We start from the raw sequence: 14993 nt of genomic DNA, 5'->3' as shown, positions 1-14993 counted from the left end.
TTGTGCAATTAATTCCTTTCCTCTCCAGTTTGATTTGGTACCTCATCACTAGTTGTTCCATCTGTCCATCTGACCTTCAGAAAAGTAGAGAACAAAAGCTTTTGAAATGAAATGTGGCACTACAGAAGAATGCTGAACCTCTTATCGTCCATGATTCACTTATGTAAGAAACTACATTCCAGACACATACTTTCAGGAAACACTTCCTAACACTTAAGCTTTTGTTAGATCTTACCAAATACTTCCTCTTCAAAAATTTTTTCTTGCTAGTGCCAGTGTACATTTTGTATCATCTCTACTTTTATGATAGTCAACTATTTTGCTGCTCATATTACGCAATTTATGTTCTAGTTTTAGTGTCTCATTTGCTAATCTACTTCAGTCAGCATTATTTGTTTTGATTAGACTACATTCCATTACCCTTCTTCTACTTTTGTTTATATTCATCTTATAAACTCTTTCAAGACTATACCCCTTCTGTTCAACTGCTCATCCAAGTCCTTTGCCAACGCTGAGAGATTCATTATGTCAATTGCAAACCTAGGAGTTTTTATTTCTTTTCCATGGACTTTTATTCCCCTTTCAATTTTCTCCTGATTTCCTTTACTGCTTGCTCAGTGTACGGATTGAATGACGTTCTACATGAGCTACACCCTGTTTCACTTCCTTCTCAACCACTGCTCTCCTTTCATACCCTTCAACTCTCATAACTGCTGTTTGATTTCTGTGAAAGTTGTAAATAAGTTTACAATTTGTGTATTTTGTTCCTGACACCTTCAATTTCAAAAAATGCAGAGAGAACATTGTCAAAAGGTTTCTCTAAATCTACAAATGTTATAAATGCAGGTGTGCCTGTTTTCACTCTATTTTCTATGATAAATTGTATGTTCAGTATTGCCATCCATGTTCATAAATTTCTCCAGAACAAAACCTTCAGCTTTTACCAGTTTTTCCATTCTTCTGTAAATAATTTGTGTCAATATTTTTCAACAATGACTTACTAAACTGATGGTTTCATAGTAGTAATACTTGCCTTCTTTGAAATCTCTATTAGTACATGTTTCAATTGAAGTCCAAGGGTATTTAACCTGTCTTGCAATCTTGCACAATGGATGGAATAATTATTTTCTCATGACTGTCCCATGTATGTTTCCACTAAGGTCATTTAGTGCTCTGTCATATTCTTCTCACAGTATCATATCTCCCATCTCATCTTCACCTACTTTATATTCTCTTTTTATAATATTGTTATCAAGTTTGTTTCCCTTATATAGACTTCCTAAACATTTCTTCCACCTTTCAACTTTGTGTGGTACAAAGTTAAAGTAATTTGAAGGGAATTAAGTGAAGTTCAAAATGGCGTAGAGTGAAATGGCTAAAATTTTTACCTGGGGAATGACAATTCGTCAGGACCTGCTTTAAGCTATGATATTAAGACATCTTATTTGCAAGCTATTGTTTAAGAAAAAATAATTAGCTAAAAATATAATCTACAAGGCATCAAAAATACTCTCTCTATTCCTCTGGTCCAGCCAACTAAAACAGAATGGAGCACAAGGAACAAAAGTGAAGAAAATTGCCACATAACGTTGTGTGTCAACATGGTAATGTTGGGATCACTGTACAATATGAGGCTATCGTAGAAAAAAGTCGTCACTTGATAAACTGTTGAATTTTCAGTCCGTTTCCTCTTTGTCCCTGCTTTTTCAAGATCTAATGATGACTTTAAAGCTAGTACTAGTTCAGTGCTTATGCAAATTAAAGTGAGACCAAGGCTGTGGTTTTATCAACATTCTTCTGAGACAGAAAAGAAATTTCATTTCAAAACACATCGCCTGCTCTGGTCTTCAATTAATCAGTGTAATGGCATATTGTAATAAATTCCATGAGCTATTGTAGTGAAGTATGATTCCTGACCCCACTTCTGAGAACTCCTTAACAGCCTCTCTTCTAAGTGTGTGTGTCTTGTCCGCCAGTGTTGCTGTGGTTGAAAAATTCATCTCCCACTTCTTTCTACCAATGTTGCATAAATTTTACATATCACTGACATTACTAATTAGCAGGTTTTCCCAACTGTCCCTCTTTTTCCTTCTCCCCCCCCCCCCCCCCACCTCTTTTCCACTCTGATACTTTCTTCCTTTCACAAGCAGTTGTGGTAACAGGTGATAAATTAATTTGAGAATTTAATAGCTTCTTTGGTGCAATATTGAAGGATGAAAGGTGTGTGTGTGTGTGTGTGTGTGTGTGTGTGTGTGTGTGTGTGTTTTCCATTAATTGTATGTATGGTTTTTTATACTAGTTCCTGAACATGTTAATGTTCAATTAACTGTCCCCACACACATACTAAGGATAAATTGTTCTGAAGAGGGTTTTGTTTGTATCGAACTAAGTAAATGATGCAATATAAGAGAAACAGTACATTTCTAATCATTATTTGATTTTTATAGTCAGTATTGAGGAATGTAAGGGAAAAAAAATCATAAACACAACTCATTCACTGACATAAGCAAAAAGATTGCATCTCCATGTCACTGTAAATTCACTTGAATTATCTTAACAGGAACAGCATTTTGATTATTCCAGTGTGTACTACCTATGGATAACTTCAGTCAGAAGCTAAATGGAAGATACAGAAATCTGCTCAAAACATGTGCTAAGAATTACGTGGAGCCCCTGTAAATGTTAGGAGTCCATAAACATTTAATTGAAAGTAAATTTTCTCTTGTTGCAGAGGTCAAACAGGAGCTGGAGGATTTAATGGCTGATATTAAAAAAACTGCCAACAAAGTCCGTGCCAAATTAAAAGGTTTGTTCCATGTTTGTATCAGTTTCACTAAATCAGTGCAATGAAACAGTTGGTAATTGTTAATTGTTAATTTCGTTTATTGTGTTTCAGTCATAGAGCAAAACATAGAACAAGAAGAACATACAAATAAGTCGTCTGCTGACTTGAGGATACGAAAGACTCAGCATTCGACACTGTCAAGAAAATTTGTCGAAGTAATGACAGAGTACAATAGAACGCAGACAGACTACAGAGAACGATGCAAGGGTAGGATACAGAGGCAGCTAGAAATAAGTAAGTAAACGCTCATATTTTCATTTTGTCAATAGACTCAAGTTTTGATATTACCAAGTTTTTAAAATACTCAGAAATATTTGTGAAGTGATACTGACATTGTTAGTAAGATAGTGGAGAATAATAGTTCAATCTATATTTATTGTGCAGTGCATGCTGCAGAGACTGTGCTGTAGCATTTACTGAAATTTACATTTAAATTACAGTGATTTTAAAGATGAGATACAATTTGAAAGGAACAACACAGTTTTTGACCGAGTACTTGGGTTGCTAAATGCATGGGGTGCCAATTTAAATCACACCTACTAAGATACAGAAAATTCCTTTTTCATCTTGTTAGATAAACACATAGCCATCTAACTCGCTGAAAAGGTGAACTGGATGTTATTGCTTTGATGTAGCTTGTATTTGTACAATAAACAACTGCTGTTTAGTGCCTCTTGTTTACTGTTGACCGCTGTTGTTCACACATAATTGCTGTTTGTTCAGGGCTGCAGTTAGTATTGATTCATTTAAACAAAGCAGTGTTCATTCTTGTTGCAAGTTTTCAGAGTGTATTATAATAATACATAGACTGTATTGTGTGAATTACTTTCTCAGTTCAGTTAGCCTACAGTTTGAGACAAATTCAAACATACCATGCCGTACCATGATCATGACATGCGGATTATTAGACATATCCACATATTGCCAGACAATACCATACCTCAGTATATTGATTGGCAGTGTATAGTTCTCACATTGATGTAATTGCAGAAAGTGAGTTACACAGATAAGATGAAATAACATAAAATATTAAATACGGTATTCTTGCATCTGTCATGAGGTCCATAAGGGATAAATTATATATATAATTTTTTTACTACTTTCAAATATGGGAAATCCCTTCGTACATAACGGTTGCCAAGCCTTTGTCAACCAGAAGGATTATTTGGATGCCACGGTGCTACACTGGGTATGGCCTAATTGAGGTGGAAATCACTTGCTTTCCTCAGACTTGTGAACTGACTCACTGAGCCATCATGGGCGGAGAAGGGGTCTGCAGTTTAATGTGGATTCAAACTATGGGGCAACTTGACTTGCTTCACAGTAACAAATTGTGAATATGTGCTACAAAAAAATGTAAGAACCAACTGAGGAATGAATCCCAGACCTCTGGACTTGTAAAATTACATTTACACACTAAGCCAAGGAGTTCCACGCTATGTGTGTGTCATCGTCCAGTAAAAGTTTCTACAGTAACTTCCCAGGCTAAGACTAATTTTCTCCACAATAACGGTTTTAGGAAGTTTGAAAATGTTAAACATCACAGCCATCTAAGACAATTATTTCCTCTACAGTCTTGTTCTAAATTGCACTTTCCATTCTTCCTTAGAACGCTATCAATATTGTATCCTTCTAGCATTGAGAATAACTATACATTCATCTCAGACATGTAATATTTGCCATTGATTTGGATTTTCTGAGAGATATGGGAGTATTTACATAATGGAATGAGTTCTGCACTTCATTGCTAACATCACTTAGCAGCCAAAAGGTACGGCTCTTATTTGGCAAGTCTAAGTACCGTAATGAATATTTTGATACTAAAATTGAAATAGTCAACTGAAATAACTTGTGTCTTCAGTAAAATATGGTTTTAGTTATTCATTGATCTCTGCAGAATGTGTTAAATAAAAAAGTATAAAATAAGATTTTTCATAAAAAAAGAAAAAGTCTTTAGTCATACTATTTTGATCAGGTGAGGTTCTTGTAACAGTGATTAATAACCTGGAAGATGACTGCAGACAATTCCTGTGTGAGAGATTTCTAATACAGTGAACAATACACAGTCAGGAGCAATCAAAATTTTGTCACATAAGTGTAGCTCTCATGTAAGATACATAAAACAAATAAATTGGAAGAGTCTTCTCATATATCTACAGACGAGGGAAGTACCTAACTCAGACAACTAAACATGAATAAAAATGATTTTAAAATATGGAGATGTCTGTTCTATTACATATAAATTTTTTATCTGCAGAATTCTTCATTTGTGGGCAATTTGTGTTTGAAGGTTAACAAATCTCAAGCATATAGCAGCCTGATTCAATGGAAAAACAATATCATGTAAGCAACAATTATAACCAGCAGACTCACTAGAGACATAAAAGCTATGTTATTTGGTCATCAACAAATTTTTGCTTGAAGAAATAAATGTCAGTAGATCAGAGTTGTATTTCTCACAATAGAATTTGCTGTGTCATTGTACCATTTTCCTGTGTTAGTCATCAAATAGCAAATGTGGAGGTTTAATAAAGTGATTATAACTCTGTAGAACAGAACAGTTTGTGACAAAAAGTGAGGTAATATGAGCACTGTGACGTCTGACAATGGGCTACCAAAGTGTGGAAACATTGAAAGCAATGTAACGTGTCAATGTGTTGCTCTCGTAGAGCATGTTCACACTGTTCAGTTCTATTGTGTTTTTTGTTACTACATTGACACTCTATTTGCCATTTGATGATGAACAAGGAAAGAGAATATAGCAAGACAGCAAATCTGTTATAGGGGGGAAGAGTGTGTGGGGAGGCGGCTACTTCTATTTTAAGAAATATGACTTCTGTAAGTATTTATGTGATAGGAGACATTGTTTCAAGCAAATGTTAAACATTTTTTCCGAATGATGTGTCATTTATGATTTTATGAACGTACTGGTTACGATGGTGTGTTCAATGATTTGGGCTGCTGTAGTTCTTAGATTCATTAATCTTCAAACATTGACTGTCTGAAAATGTAGAAACTTGCATGTAAAGTAACTTAATGGGTAGCAGAACAGACACATCCCCATATTTTGAATTTATTTATATCCCGATTTAATCGTTTGTTCTGGGATGCTTTGCTTGTGAGAAGAAAGTAGGTTTCTGCTAGCAGCTACGACACAATAAAAAGCTTAGTGGATGTGTACAGTTAACTTTTCATTGGATTTTTTTGTATTTGTAACACTGTTTTTTGTGCATGTGTCTTTATTGATTCCAGTTATTTTTGTGTAGCTGGCAGATCAACAACAAATGAGGAGCTGGAAGATATGTTAGAGCAAGGAAACCCAGCTGTGTTCACACAAGGGGTAGGTGTCTGAACTGCCATTTCACAGATATCAAATTTATTTAACTTGTGAAGCCCATGAATTCGAAGGTTTCTTTGTTTTGAAATATATTCATCATTTAAATAACATGATGTTTGTACATACATAAAGAATAGTACAGCTAAATTGTTACTTTGATCTAATAAATTGATAAAATCTGTTTTGTTCTGATACATATTTGAGACAACTTTTATTTCTTCAAGAAATTAAATTGATTGTCAAATTACCAATGTTTTGTTTGGTAACACTAGTTCGTTTCCTGTTTTCCCCTTTTATTATTTTTCCTGAAGTTTGTTCTAGCTTCTTGTCTAGTTAATTTTTCGTTCTGCTGTCATTCACCCAACTGACAAATTAATTAAATCCAGACTTGGTCCCAGATAGTAACTACCTAATTTTTAAGAAAGTCTATGTTAATTGCATTAGTTTTTGTTTTTTAAGTGCAAGAAGTTGTTTCAAGTGGGAAGAGAAGACGAGTATCATACATAATTGGCCCTGATCGCAGCCACAAAACAAGTAGTGAGAATGAGATCAGGCTGATTAGCTTTGCCGAAACAAGGAGAATAATCATTAGAAATTCAGACTTCCCCATAAAGTGTAGTTCAGTCAGTGTAAGGTGATCTCAGACAAATCGGAGGGAGCTGAGAATGGCAGCTTTGTGGGCCTACCACAACCAGTAACTTCATGCGATTTTGTAAATGTGTCTATGGCAGTGCCTCAGTGTTGTCACAGCTCTGTAGACAGCTACTGTTTTCACCTGCTGCCATTAGTGGTTCACAGTTGAAAGCTGGCAATAGCACTTTGAGCTATTGGGGTCAACTTAGGCCATCTTGACCATAGTAAGGTAAGGTTACCTGGATATCCCTAGAGGGAAGTACAATAAACCAGATCAACCATGTGATAGTTAACCAAGGACATGATGAATGTGTTGAACATGTATGAACCTTCCGTGGGGCAGATACGAAGTCCGATCATTTTTTGGTGGTAGTCAAACTATGTCTGAAACTGTCCACCAAATGGCAAAGTAAAGTTGAAAGGATGGTCCACTTTGAAAAGGATAAATCGAAAGATTTAGAAGTGAGACAGTGCTAAAGAGGTAAAATTGCAAAATATCCGACAGCATTGGAGGATACAACGTGGCTGATGCATTATTGGTGTTAAGAAATGCAGTGTTAGCGAATGCGATTGAAGAACTTGTTTCACATTGAAGACACAGAAGTAAAACTTTGTTTGAAGAAGAATGTTTGGAATTTGTAGAGACCAGGTCACCTAAGAGACTAAAATGGCTAGAACAACTTTAAGAAGATGCAAGGATAGCTTCTTATGAGGGGAGGCATAACATGGGTCAGCTCATATGGAAGAAGAAACGGGAACAACAAAAGTCTGTTGATAGCAGTCAAAGAATCCTTTTTCAGGGCTTCAGGATTGTGCCAGAAGTACCTACCAACAACATACACTGGTTTTAATGGATGAAACTGGGGTAGTGATATCACCACTAGAGCAGACAAACACATTTTAAAAAAATAGTTTGAGAACTAAAAATCGTCGCTTGCCAACAGTGATGACAACACAGATGAAGGCCTAGTTTGATAGAGTGAAAGTCCCTGAACCATGAGAGATAGAAATCAATGATGCGCTAAAGGCCCTCAAGAACAGTAAGGCTCCAGGAGGTAGTGGTGTCACAGCTGAGATGATCAGCTAGGGACGTGACACATCGATGGATGCTTCGAAGCTGTTAAGAAATAACTCCTGAAGAATGGAAGGGAGCAGTTACGTGTCCCCCCCCCCCTCTTCAACAAGGGTGGTGCTACACAAATACCCAACTACCGAGGTGTTTCATTACTTGAAACTGCTTATAAAGTCTTTGCAAATCTGCTGGTAAACAACATGAAATCATTGACTGAAGGAATTGTAGGCCACAATCAGTGTGGTTTTGTCCCTGGATGGTAGACTCGTGACCCCAATTTGCCTTGAGGCAGCTGATACAAAACTTTTTAGAGTTTTATTGGGAATTACACCTCATATTCATTGATTTTTGACAAGCTTATGAAAGCTTTGACCATTCTATGGTATGGAAAATATTGTAGGAATTTGACATCTCGTCACCGGCCAGTGTCGCCAAGCGGTTCTAGGCGCTTCAGTCTGGAACCGCGCGACCGCTTCGGTCGCAGGTTCAAATCCTGCCTCGGGCATGGATATGTGTGATGTCCTCAGGTTAGTTAGGTTTTAGTAGTTCTAAGTTCTAAGGGACTGATTACCTCAGATGTTAAGTCCCATAGTGCTCAGAGCCATTCACATCTCATCAAAATAGATAAGATTAATTGCAACTTGCTACACTCAAGGAGATCCATTGGTGCCAATAATATTCAACTTGGCCTTGCAAAAAGTAAGCCATAACACTGATAGTATCAGAGAACTGGAGATGGTAGGGGACAGAGACAGTCCTGCCAGTTGCTGAGGAGATTGTGATTCTTGGCGACACCTTGGAGCAAGTATGTACTGATACTTCCTGATTTATCAGCAGTATGAAGAAAACTGGGCCGGTTATGGATGAGGATAAATGAAGTGATGAGATAGGTGCATGAATGATTAATAAATATCAGTCACACGGTCTGAGCAATTTATTCAAGCCACAACTGATATCGCAGAAGAAGAATAATGTCCATATGTAAATGACACTGGTATGGCAGGTTCTTTTATTTGGTTGTGAAACCTGGGTGACATCAGAAACGTGGCCCTTCGAGAGGAAGATACATCGAAAGATCTATGGACCCATCTTACGGCACCATGGAAGGTAAATGGGAGCAAAGAACAAAAGAAGACCTGTACCGGTGGTTCAGAAAGCCACACATTGGCGAAATATTAGGGCACAACAGGCTGCAGTGGTTTGGTCACATCTTTCAAACAGATAGATCCCTCCCTTACCAAGTCCTCCATTGCCAACCTGCTGGAAAACGCCCAAGGGGATGTCCAAGGATGCAATGGAAGAAACAACTATTAACAATCAAAGAAATGGTCCAGCAGCAGTGGAAGAGGAAGTAGAGATTGGGACTGATGGACTAGCATCTGCAGTAGATTTCTCTCTCGTCACTGACAGACCTCCTTTTTTTATAGTGCTTTTAATGTTTTCTTTTATGCTTTTTTATAGAGGGGTCACTTCCCACGTTTTACAGTGTGTTCATTTCTTTAGCTTTTTCCTGTAAGTGTTAGAAGCCCATTAATGCGATAGGTGGTTGCGGTGGGTGGGTGGTTGCGGTGAAAATGTGTGACATAACAACATCCCTTGGGAATGTAAAATAAGTTGTAATCCATGTGAATTTGGTTCATTAAATTACTGTTTTTCTTCTAGTACCTTTGAAATGGCAAGTAAACAGAATGCATACAGTTCCTGTTTTTGGCACAGTAAATTCTGGAAGATCCTTAAGTTTAAAAACATTATTTCAACCCTTATTTGTGCCATGCCACCATTGCACCGAAATACATCCACATCTTCCACTCTCTACCTGTACTTTTTGCACAATGCGTGTATTTGATACATATTGCCATGAAGGGTTGTGTAATACCCTTGCAGTAGTTTCCTTTCCTCACAGCATCTAGTTACGAAGTTTTTTCAACATCAACTGAAAACAAAATCTCTGAGTTTTACAATGATATTCTCTGTGTTTCTTGGAACATAGATAAATTCTCATCACAGATCATTTTCTGTACTGACTTCACAAGAGTTGTTTTAGCAAGACTTTTCTTCTTCCCCCCCCCCCCCCCCTCTCTCTCTCTCTCTCTCTCTCTCTCTCTCTCTCTCTCTCTCTCTCTCTCTCTCTCCCCCACCCTCTCCCCACTCCCTCCCCCTACACAAAACATCATTAAAATATGGAGCAGATTGTAAGACTGTTAAATTAATAGAACTTTCTCAAAACATATTGCAGATAATAATGGAGACTCAGCAAGCCAAACAGACCCTAGCAGACATAGAAGCAAGGCATGCAGACATCATTAAATTAGAAAACTCCATTAGGGAACTGCATGACATGTTCATGGACATGGCAATGTTAGTGGAAAGCCAGGTGTGTATTGGCCAATATTGTTTCCATCAATTTTATATTGCTCAAAAAATTGTAAAATACATATCTGTTAATATCAGTTTAATAAATTTCATTCTGTGCGAAACAACATTTACAAATTTTCTCCATTGGTAGACTTTCTCATGTGAATAATTCTGTGATATAGAATCCACAAAGCACTGAAACATTTGTATGTATTTCAGCAATAATAAGTGCCAAATATATTAGTTAGTTAGGTAAAGAAACACTATAAAAGGTTATATTTATTTTATTTTCAAAAGGCAAGCTAGTTTTCTCAGATCCCAATGGGACATTATATTTGCATTATCACAGCTCAGATTCCACCCATGGAACGATGAACAAAAGATAACAATTATTTATAATTTACTTCCACTTTCATTCTCTACTTTGAGACTTACATATACATTCTGAAAGATATATTTAACATTATAACGTTGCCGCCACCACTGCTGCTGCTGCTGCTGCTGCTGCTGCTGCTGCTGCTGCAACTTGTACATTACATCTTTTGATATTGTAGGCACTTGATCTAAATGTGCTACCTCATTCTTCTACATTCCTAGATTACTTTTTTCTGGTTGAGATCTGTTACTCCAGCCGGACCACTGTCCTGCTGCGTCCCCTCCCCTGCGCATGCACCTAGCTCTTCGGCCCTAGAGCCGCCGCCACATCCCCCATGGACTCCACTCCTGGACCTTCACAGTGGTGTAACAACTCATGCTTTGGCAAAAACAACGTTATGAAAGAAGTTACTTCATAATAAATTTCATACTCAATAAATGTGGAAATTATTAAATACTGAATCAGAAATTTGATAGGAGCTTTGTGGCAGCTGCAGCAGTAACAGCATGATGAAAAAGATTGTGGTCTCTAATTTTTGTAACAATGTGTTTTTCGGTTTATCTAAAAAAGATGGAGGCAATTGTGTGCACTGCTAAATTATAGTTTCCCTGTAAGAGTATTTGTGGTGTGAATGTTTTAGAATAACTTAATTTTTGCCTTTGTTGCTTAAATTTCAGTGACAATTGCAGTATGTACCTTCAGAACATTTCCAAGATAAATATTTTGTGTGGAACTATGTATATGTATGCCGAAAAAATTTAAATTTTTTGTTAATAGCATGTTCACAGAATCTAAGTCTTGAATATAACTGTATGTTTGCGATTAACAGTGTAGTTTCAATGTATTTGTTCACAAAACTTAGATCAAGTTCATTTTTCTTCGTCTTGATTCAAATTGTTGCTTAATATGTATCTTCCTGATACATGTCCTTCAAATTTAAGAAGTTTCTCTTTACATTGATTCATTTCCTGGCAAATAGCTTCACTGAAAACAGAATTAGTCACTTGAATGTTGGAGACAAGTAACTTCATCCATATATATGTGGCATCTGACAAGTTTGAGTGGATGCTGATTGTATATGAAATGTTCTTCATCATTAAGAATGGAGGTATCTCTCTGTGTGCCTTCTGTAACACAAGAGCGGGATAGAGTTACAAACAATATGATTGGCTGTGGATGTTTCAAAGGTCATCCATTGAAGTCAATACCCTTTTTCATGTATTTATCACTGAGTACTGTCCTTCTGAAGCAAAAGTATTGGGAATATTCCATTGTGCAAGACATTCACATACATATTGAAGCTAAAAATTTGTCTTTATGGGTTTGCGTGCCAAATTGTTGCAGCTTATGGTTCAAAACTATTGCCTTTGTGCTTGTTACTGCTGTAAGATGTTAACGCCAGTTGCTGTCATCTTATTTCAGAATGGACATATGAGGAAACTTTCATCACATGAGTGTTTTGTTCAGAGTATAATACAACAGAGCCGTAACTACTATGGCTGACCACAATGTTCAGTTAAATTAAACAATGAAGGACTGGCAATGTGTTACATAAACAGGCAAACCACAGTTGCACCTTTATGTGAATGGTGCTCAGTATTGTGTGGATTGTAAATTCTGGAAACATCACAGGCAGGCAGTCTTGCAAACTGCAGAAAGTTAGTTTTTTTTTTTTGCACCCATGGATCATATTTGCAACTACTCACCATTACATGAAAGTGCTTCAATAAATGTAACCCAACCACACCTGATATTCTCTCTTCAAAACTTTATATGTGGGATATAAGGTTCAAACTGAGATGATTTCAGTTTGCTTTTTGTAATTACCCATCTTTATTGCACATTGCTCTAGAATTCACTGGTTTTCGTGTACTGCTATTATCAGGTATATTAAAAATACTCCACAGATGAAATCGTGAATAGATGATATGCGTGTTTGGCTGGATTTGATTACAGATTCAGTAGTTTAAAATAGAATATTCATAATCATTAATTAAAATAGTTCTGCTTACCTCAAGTGTGCATTGAACAGTGTAAATTCATTCAGTCTGTAGAAGCTGGCCGCAGTTCGCAAACATCTGAATGCACTTTTGGCTATGGTCAGTCGCCTTCAGGCAGCAGCCTCAAGGTATAGCGATGGTGGAGAATGTGGTGCATTGCATGAGGCACCTCAGATGTTGCTTGTTTTGCCCATGGGCTCTGCTTCCGAGGCACCTCCTGGTGCACAAGCCACAGTCAATTCATCCTCACAGCAGGGTGAGTGGCGGGTGGTAATGCATTCACGTCACTTGAAGTGGAGGGCCATTGTGGAGGCAGGCCACCTGGCCTCGCCCATTCACCTTGTGAGTTGACATGTGGCCACTCCTTCAGCAAGGCCCAAGCAGACTCACAGGGAAAGGGGCTTACTAGTTATTGGGAGCTCCAATGTTAGGCTCGTTAGGGGGCCCCTTAGCCAGGTAGTCTTAAGTGCTGGAAAAAAAGCCAATGTGCACTTCATGTGTCTACTGAGGGGCCTCATCAAACATGTGGAGGTGGCCTAGACTGCTACTATTGAGCATGCAGGGAACAATAGTCTGCAAGTTTTGGCTTGTGTTGTCACCAACAGTGTCTTTCGCATGGGTTCTGAGGTGATCCTTAGCTCGTAGAGGTGGCTGGCGGAGTTGGTTAAAACTGCTCACCTCATGTGCAGGGTGCAAGCAGAGCTCACAATTTGCAGCGTCATTCCCAAAGTTTATCAGGGTCCTTTCGTTTGGAACTGAGTGGAGGGTCTCAACCAAAGGCTTTGTTGACTCTGTGACAGTCTCGGCTGCAGATTTCTAGACCTGCATTATCATGCGGGGATTTGTTGGACTCCCTTTGATAGGTCTGAGATGCACTACACAAAGGAAGCAGCTTCTCTGGTAGCGGAGTACTTGTGGAGTATGCATGAGGACTTTCAGGCTAGGCAGTAGTGCGAGGTGCTATGATGATCACTGGCCAGTCGATACGCAGCAAGGGAAGTCAAATGTTGTTCAGAATAAAGACACTCAGACTGTCATAATTTTATCAGTAAACTGTTGAAGTATTTGCAATAAAGTTCTTGAATTTACTGCCCTCAACAAAAATCCTCATGCTCAAATTATTCCTGGGACCAAGAGATGGCCGAACTTTAGGTAGAAAATATATCAGAAAGACAGATGAGATACCGTAGGAGGGGGAGTGTTTAGTGCAGTTGACAAATACATTGGCTCTAGTGAGGTCGAAATTGTGTGGGACAGTGAAGTTACCTGGTCACATATAACAGGTGTTGTTGAAACAAAGTTAATTGTTGGATGTTTTTATCGGCCACCCGAGTCTGCTGTGACAATTCCAGAGATTTTCAAAGAAATACTAAGTTCAGTTGTGCATGAATGCCCAGATCATGCAAAACTAGTTGGACGTGACTTTAACCCACAGAGTATAGACTGGAATGTCTATGGAATCATTGTGGGGATACATAGACAGTCATGCAAAATGCTTTTGAACATGTTTTCTGAAAGCTTTCTTGATCAGCTAGCTCGGCAGCCCACACACAATGGGAATTGTTGTAACTCGGTTCAGAAGGGAATGCACAAATGAGAACAAGTGAATGTCAGTATAGACTTGGGCATATGAGACGATCTGTGCCCGAAGTATACAACTACCACCATCACACCTTAGCAAAAGAACCCAAGGAAATTCTGGTCTTATGTAAAATCATTAAGCAGAACTAAGTCTTCCATTCTGTCCCTTGTTGATCAGTCTGGTATGGCAGCTGAAGATAGCAAAATGAAAGCCAAAGTTTTAAATTTCACATTCAAGAAATCATTCACACATTAGAGTTGTACAAACATGGCCATTCGACCATCAGAAGGACTCCCGTATGGACAACACAGTAATAAGCACTGCTGGTGTAGAGAAACAGCTGAAAGATTTGAAGGTAAATAAATCATCACGTCAGGATGGAATCCCAGTTCAGTTTACAAAGAGTAATATGACTTTGGCCCATTCAGCACGAAGTCCGAAGCAACTGAAAAAGGCGCAGGTGACTCCAGTATATAAGGAGGTTAAAAGAACAGACCCGCAGAATTGCAGACCAATATCCCTAACTTCTATTTGCTGCAGAATCCTGGAACAAGTTCTCAGTTCGAACATAATAAATTTTCTTGAGAGTGAGAGGTGTATGTCCATAAGTCAGCATGGTTTTACAAAGCATCACTTGTGCGAAACTCAACTTGTCCTTATACTGTGAATTATGGATGAAGAGCAACAGGCAGATTCCATATTTCTAGATTTCCAGAAAGCATTTGTTACAATGTTCATTGAAGGTATGAGCATATGGAAAGTTTGCAGATATGTGAGTGGCTTGAATACTTTT

General features: G+C 37.9%; 1 protein-coding gene across 4 annotated transcripts in view; it reads left to right on the top strand.

Moving 5' to 3' along the window:
• The window catches only part of LOC126178373 (syntaxin-1A), a 378467-nt gene that overhangs the window by 269276 nt on the left and 94198 nt on the right, over positions 1-14993 (top strand). For all 4 annotated transcript variants that reach the window (XM_049924529.1, XM_049924526.1, XM_049924528.1 and 1 more), the window contains 4 exons: positions 2732-2806; positions 2897-3079; positions 6112-6185; positions 10124-10261. In XM_049924529.1, coding sequence (XP_049780486.1) covers positions 2732-2806; positions 2897-3079; positions 6112-6185; positions 10124-10261 — 470 coding nt within the window. The remainder of the gene's footprint in view (positions 1-2731; positions 2807-2896; positions 3080-6111; positions 6186-10123; positions 10262-14993) is intronic.

The sequence above is a fragment of the Schistocerca cancellata genome, chromosome 1 (genome assembly GCF_023864275.1).
Source record: "Schistocerca cancellata isolate TAMUIC-IGC-003103 chromosome 1, iqSchCanc2.1, whole genome shotgun sequence".
Classification (NCBI taxonomy): Eukaryota; Metazoa; Arthropoda; class Insecta; order Orthoptera; family Acrididae; genus Schistocerca; species Schistocerca cancellata.
Note: the sequence above shows the minus strand (reverse complement) of the source record. Positions and strands in the feature narration are given on the sequence as shown.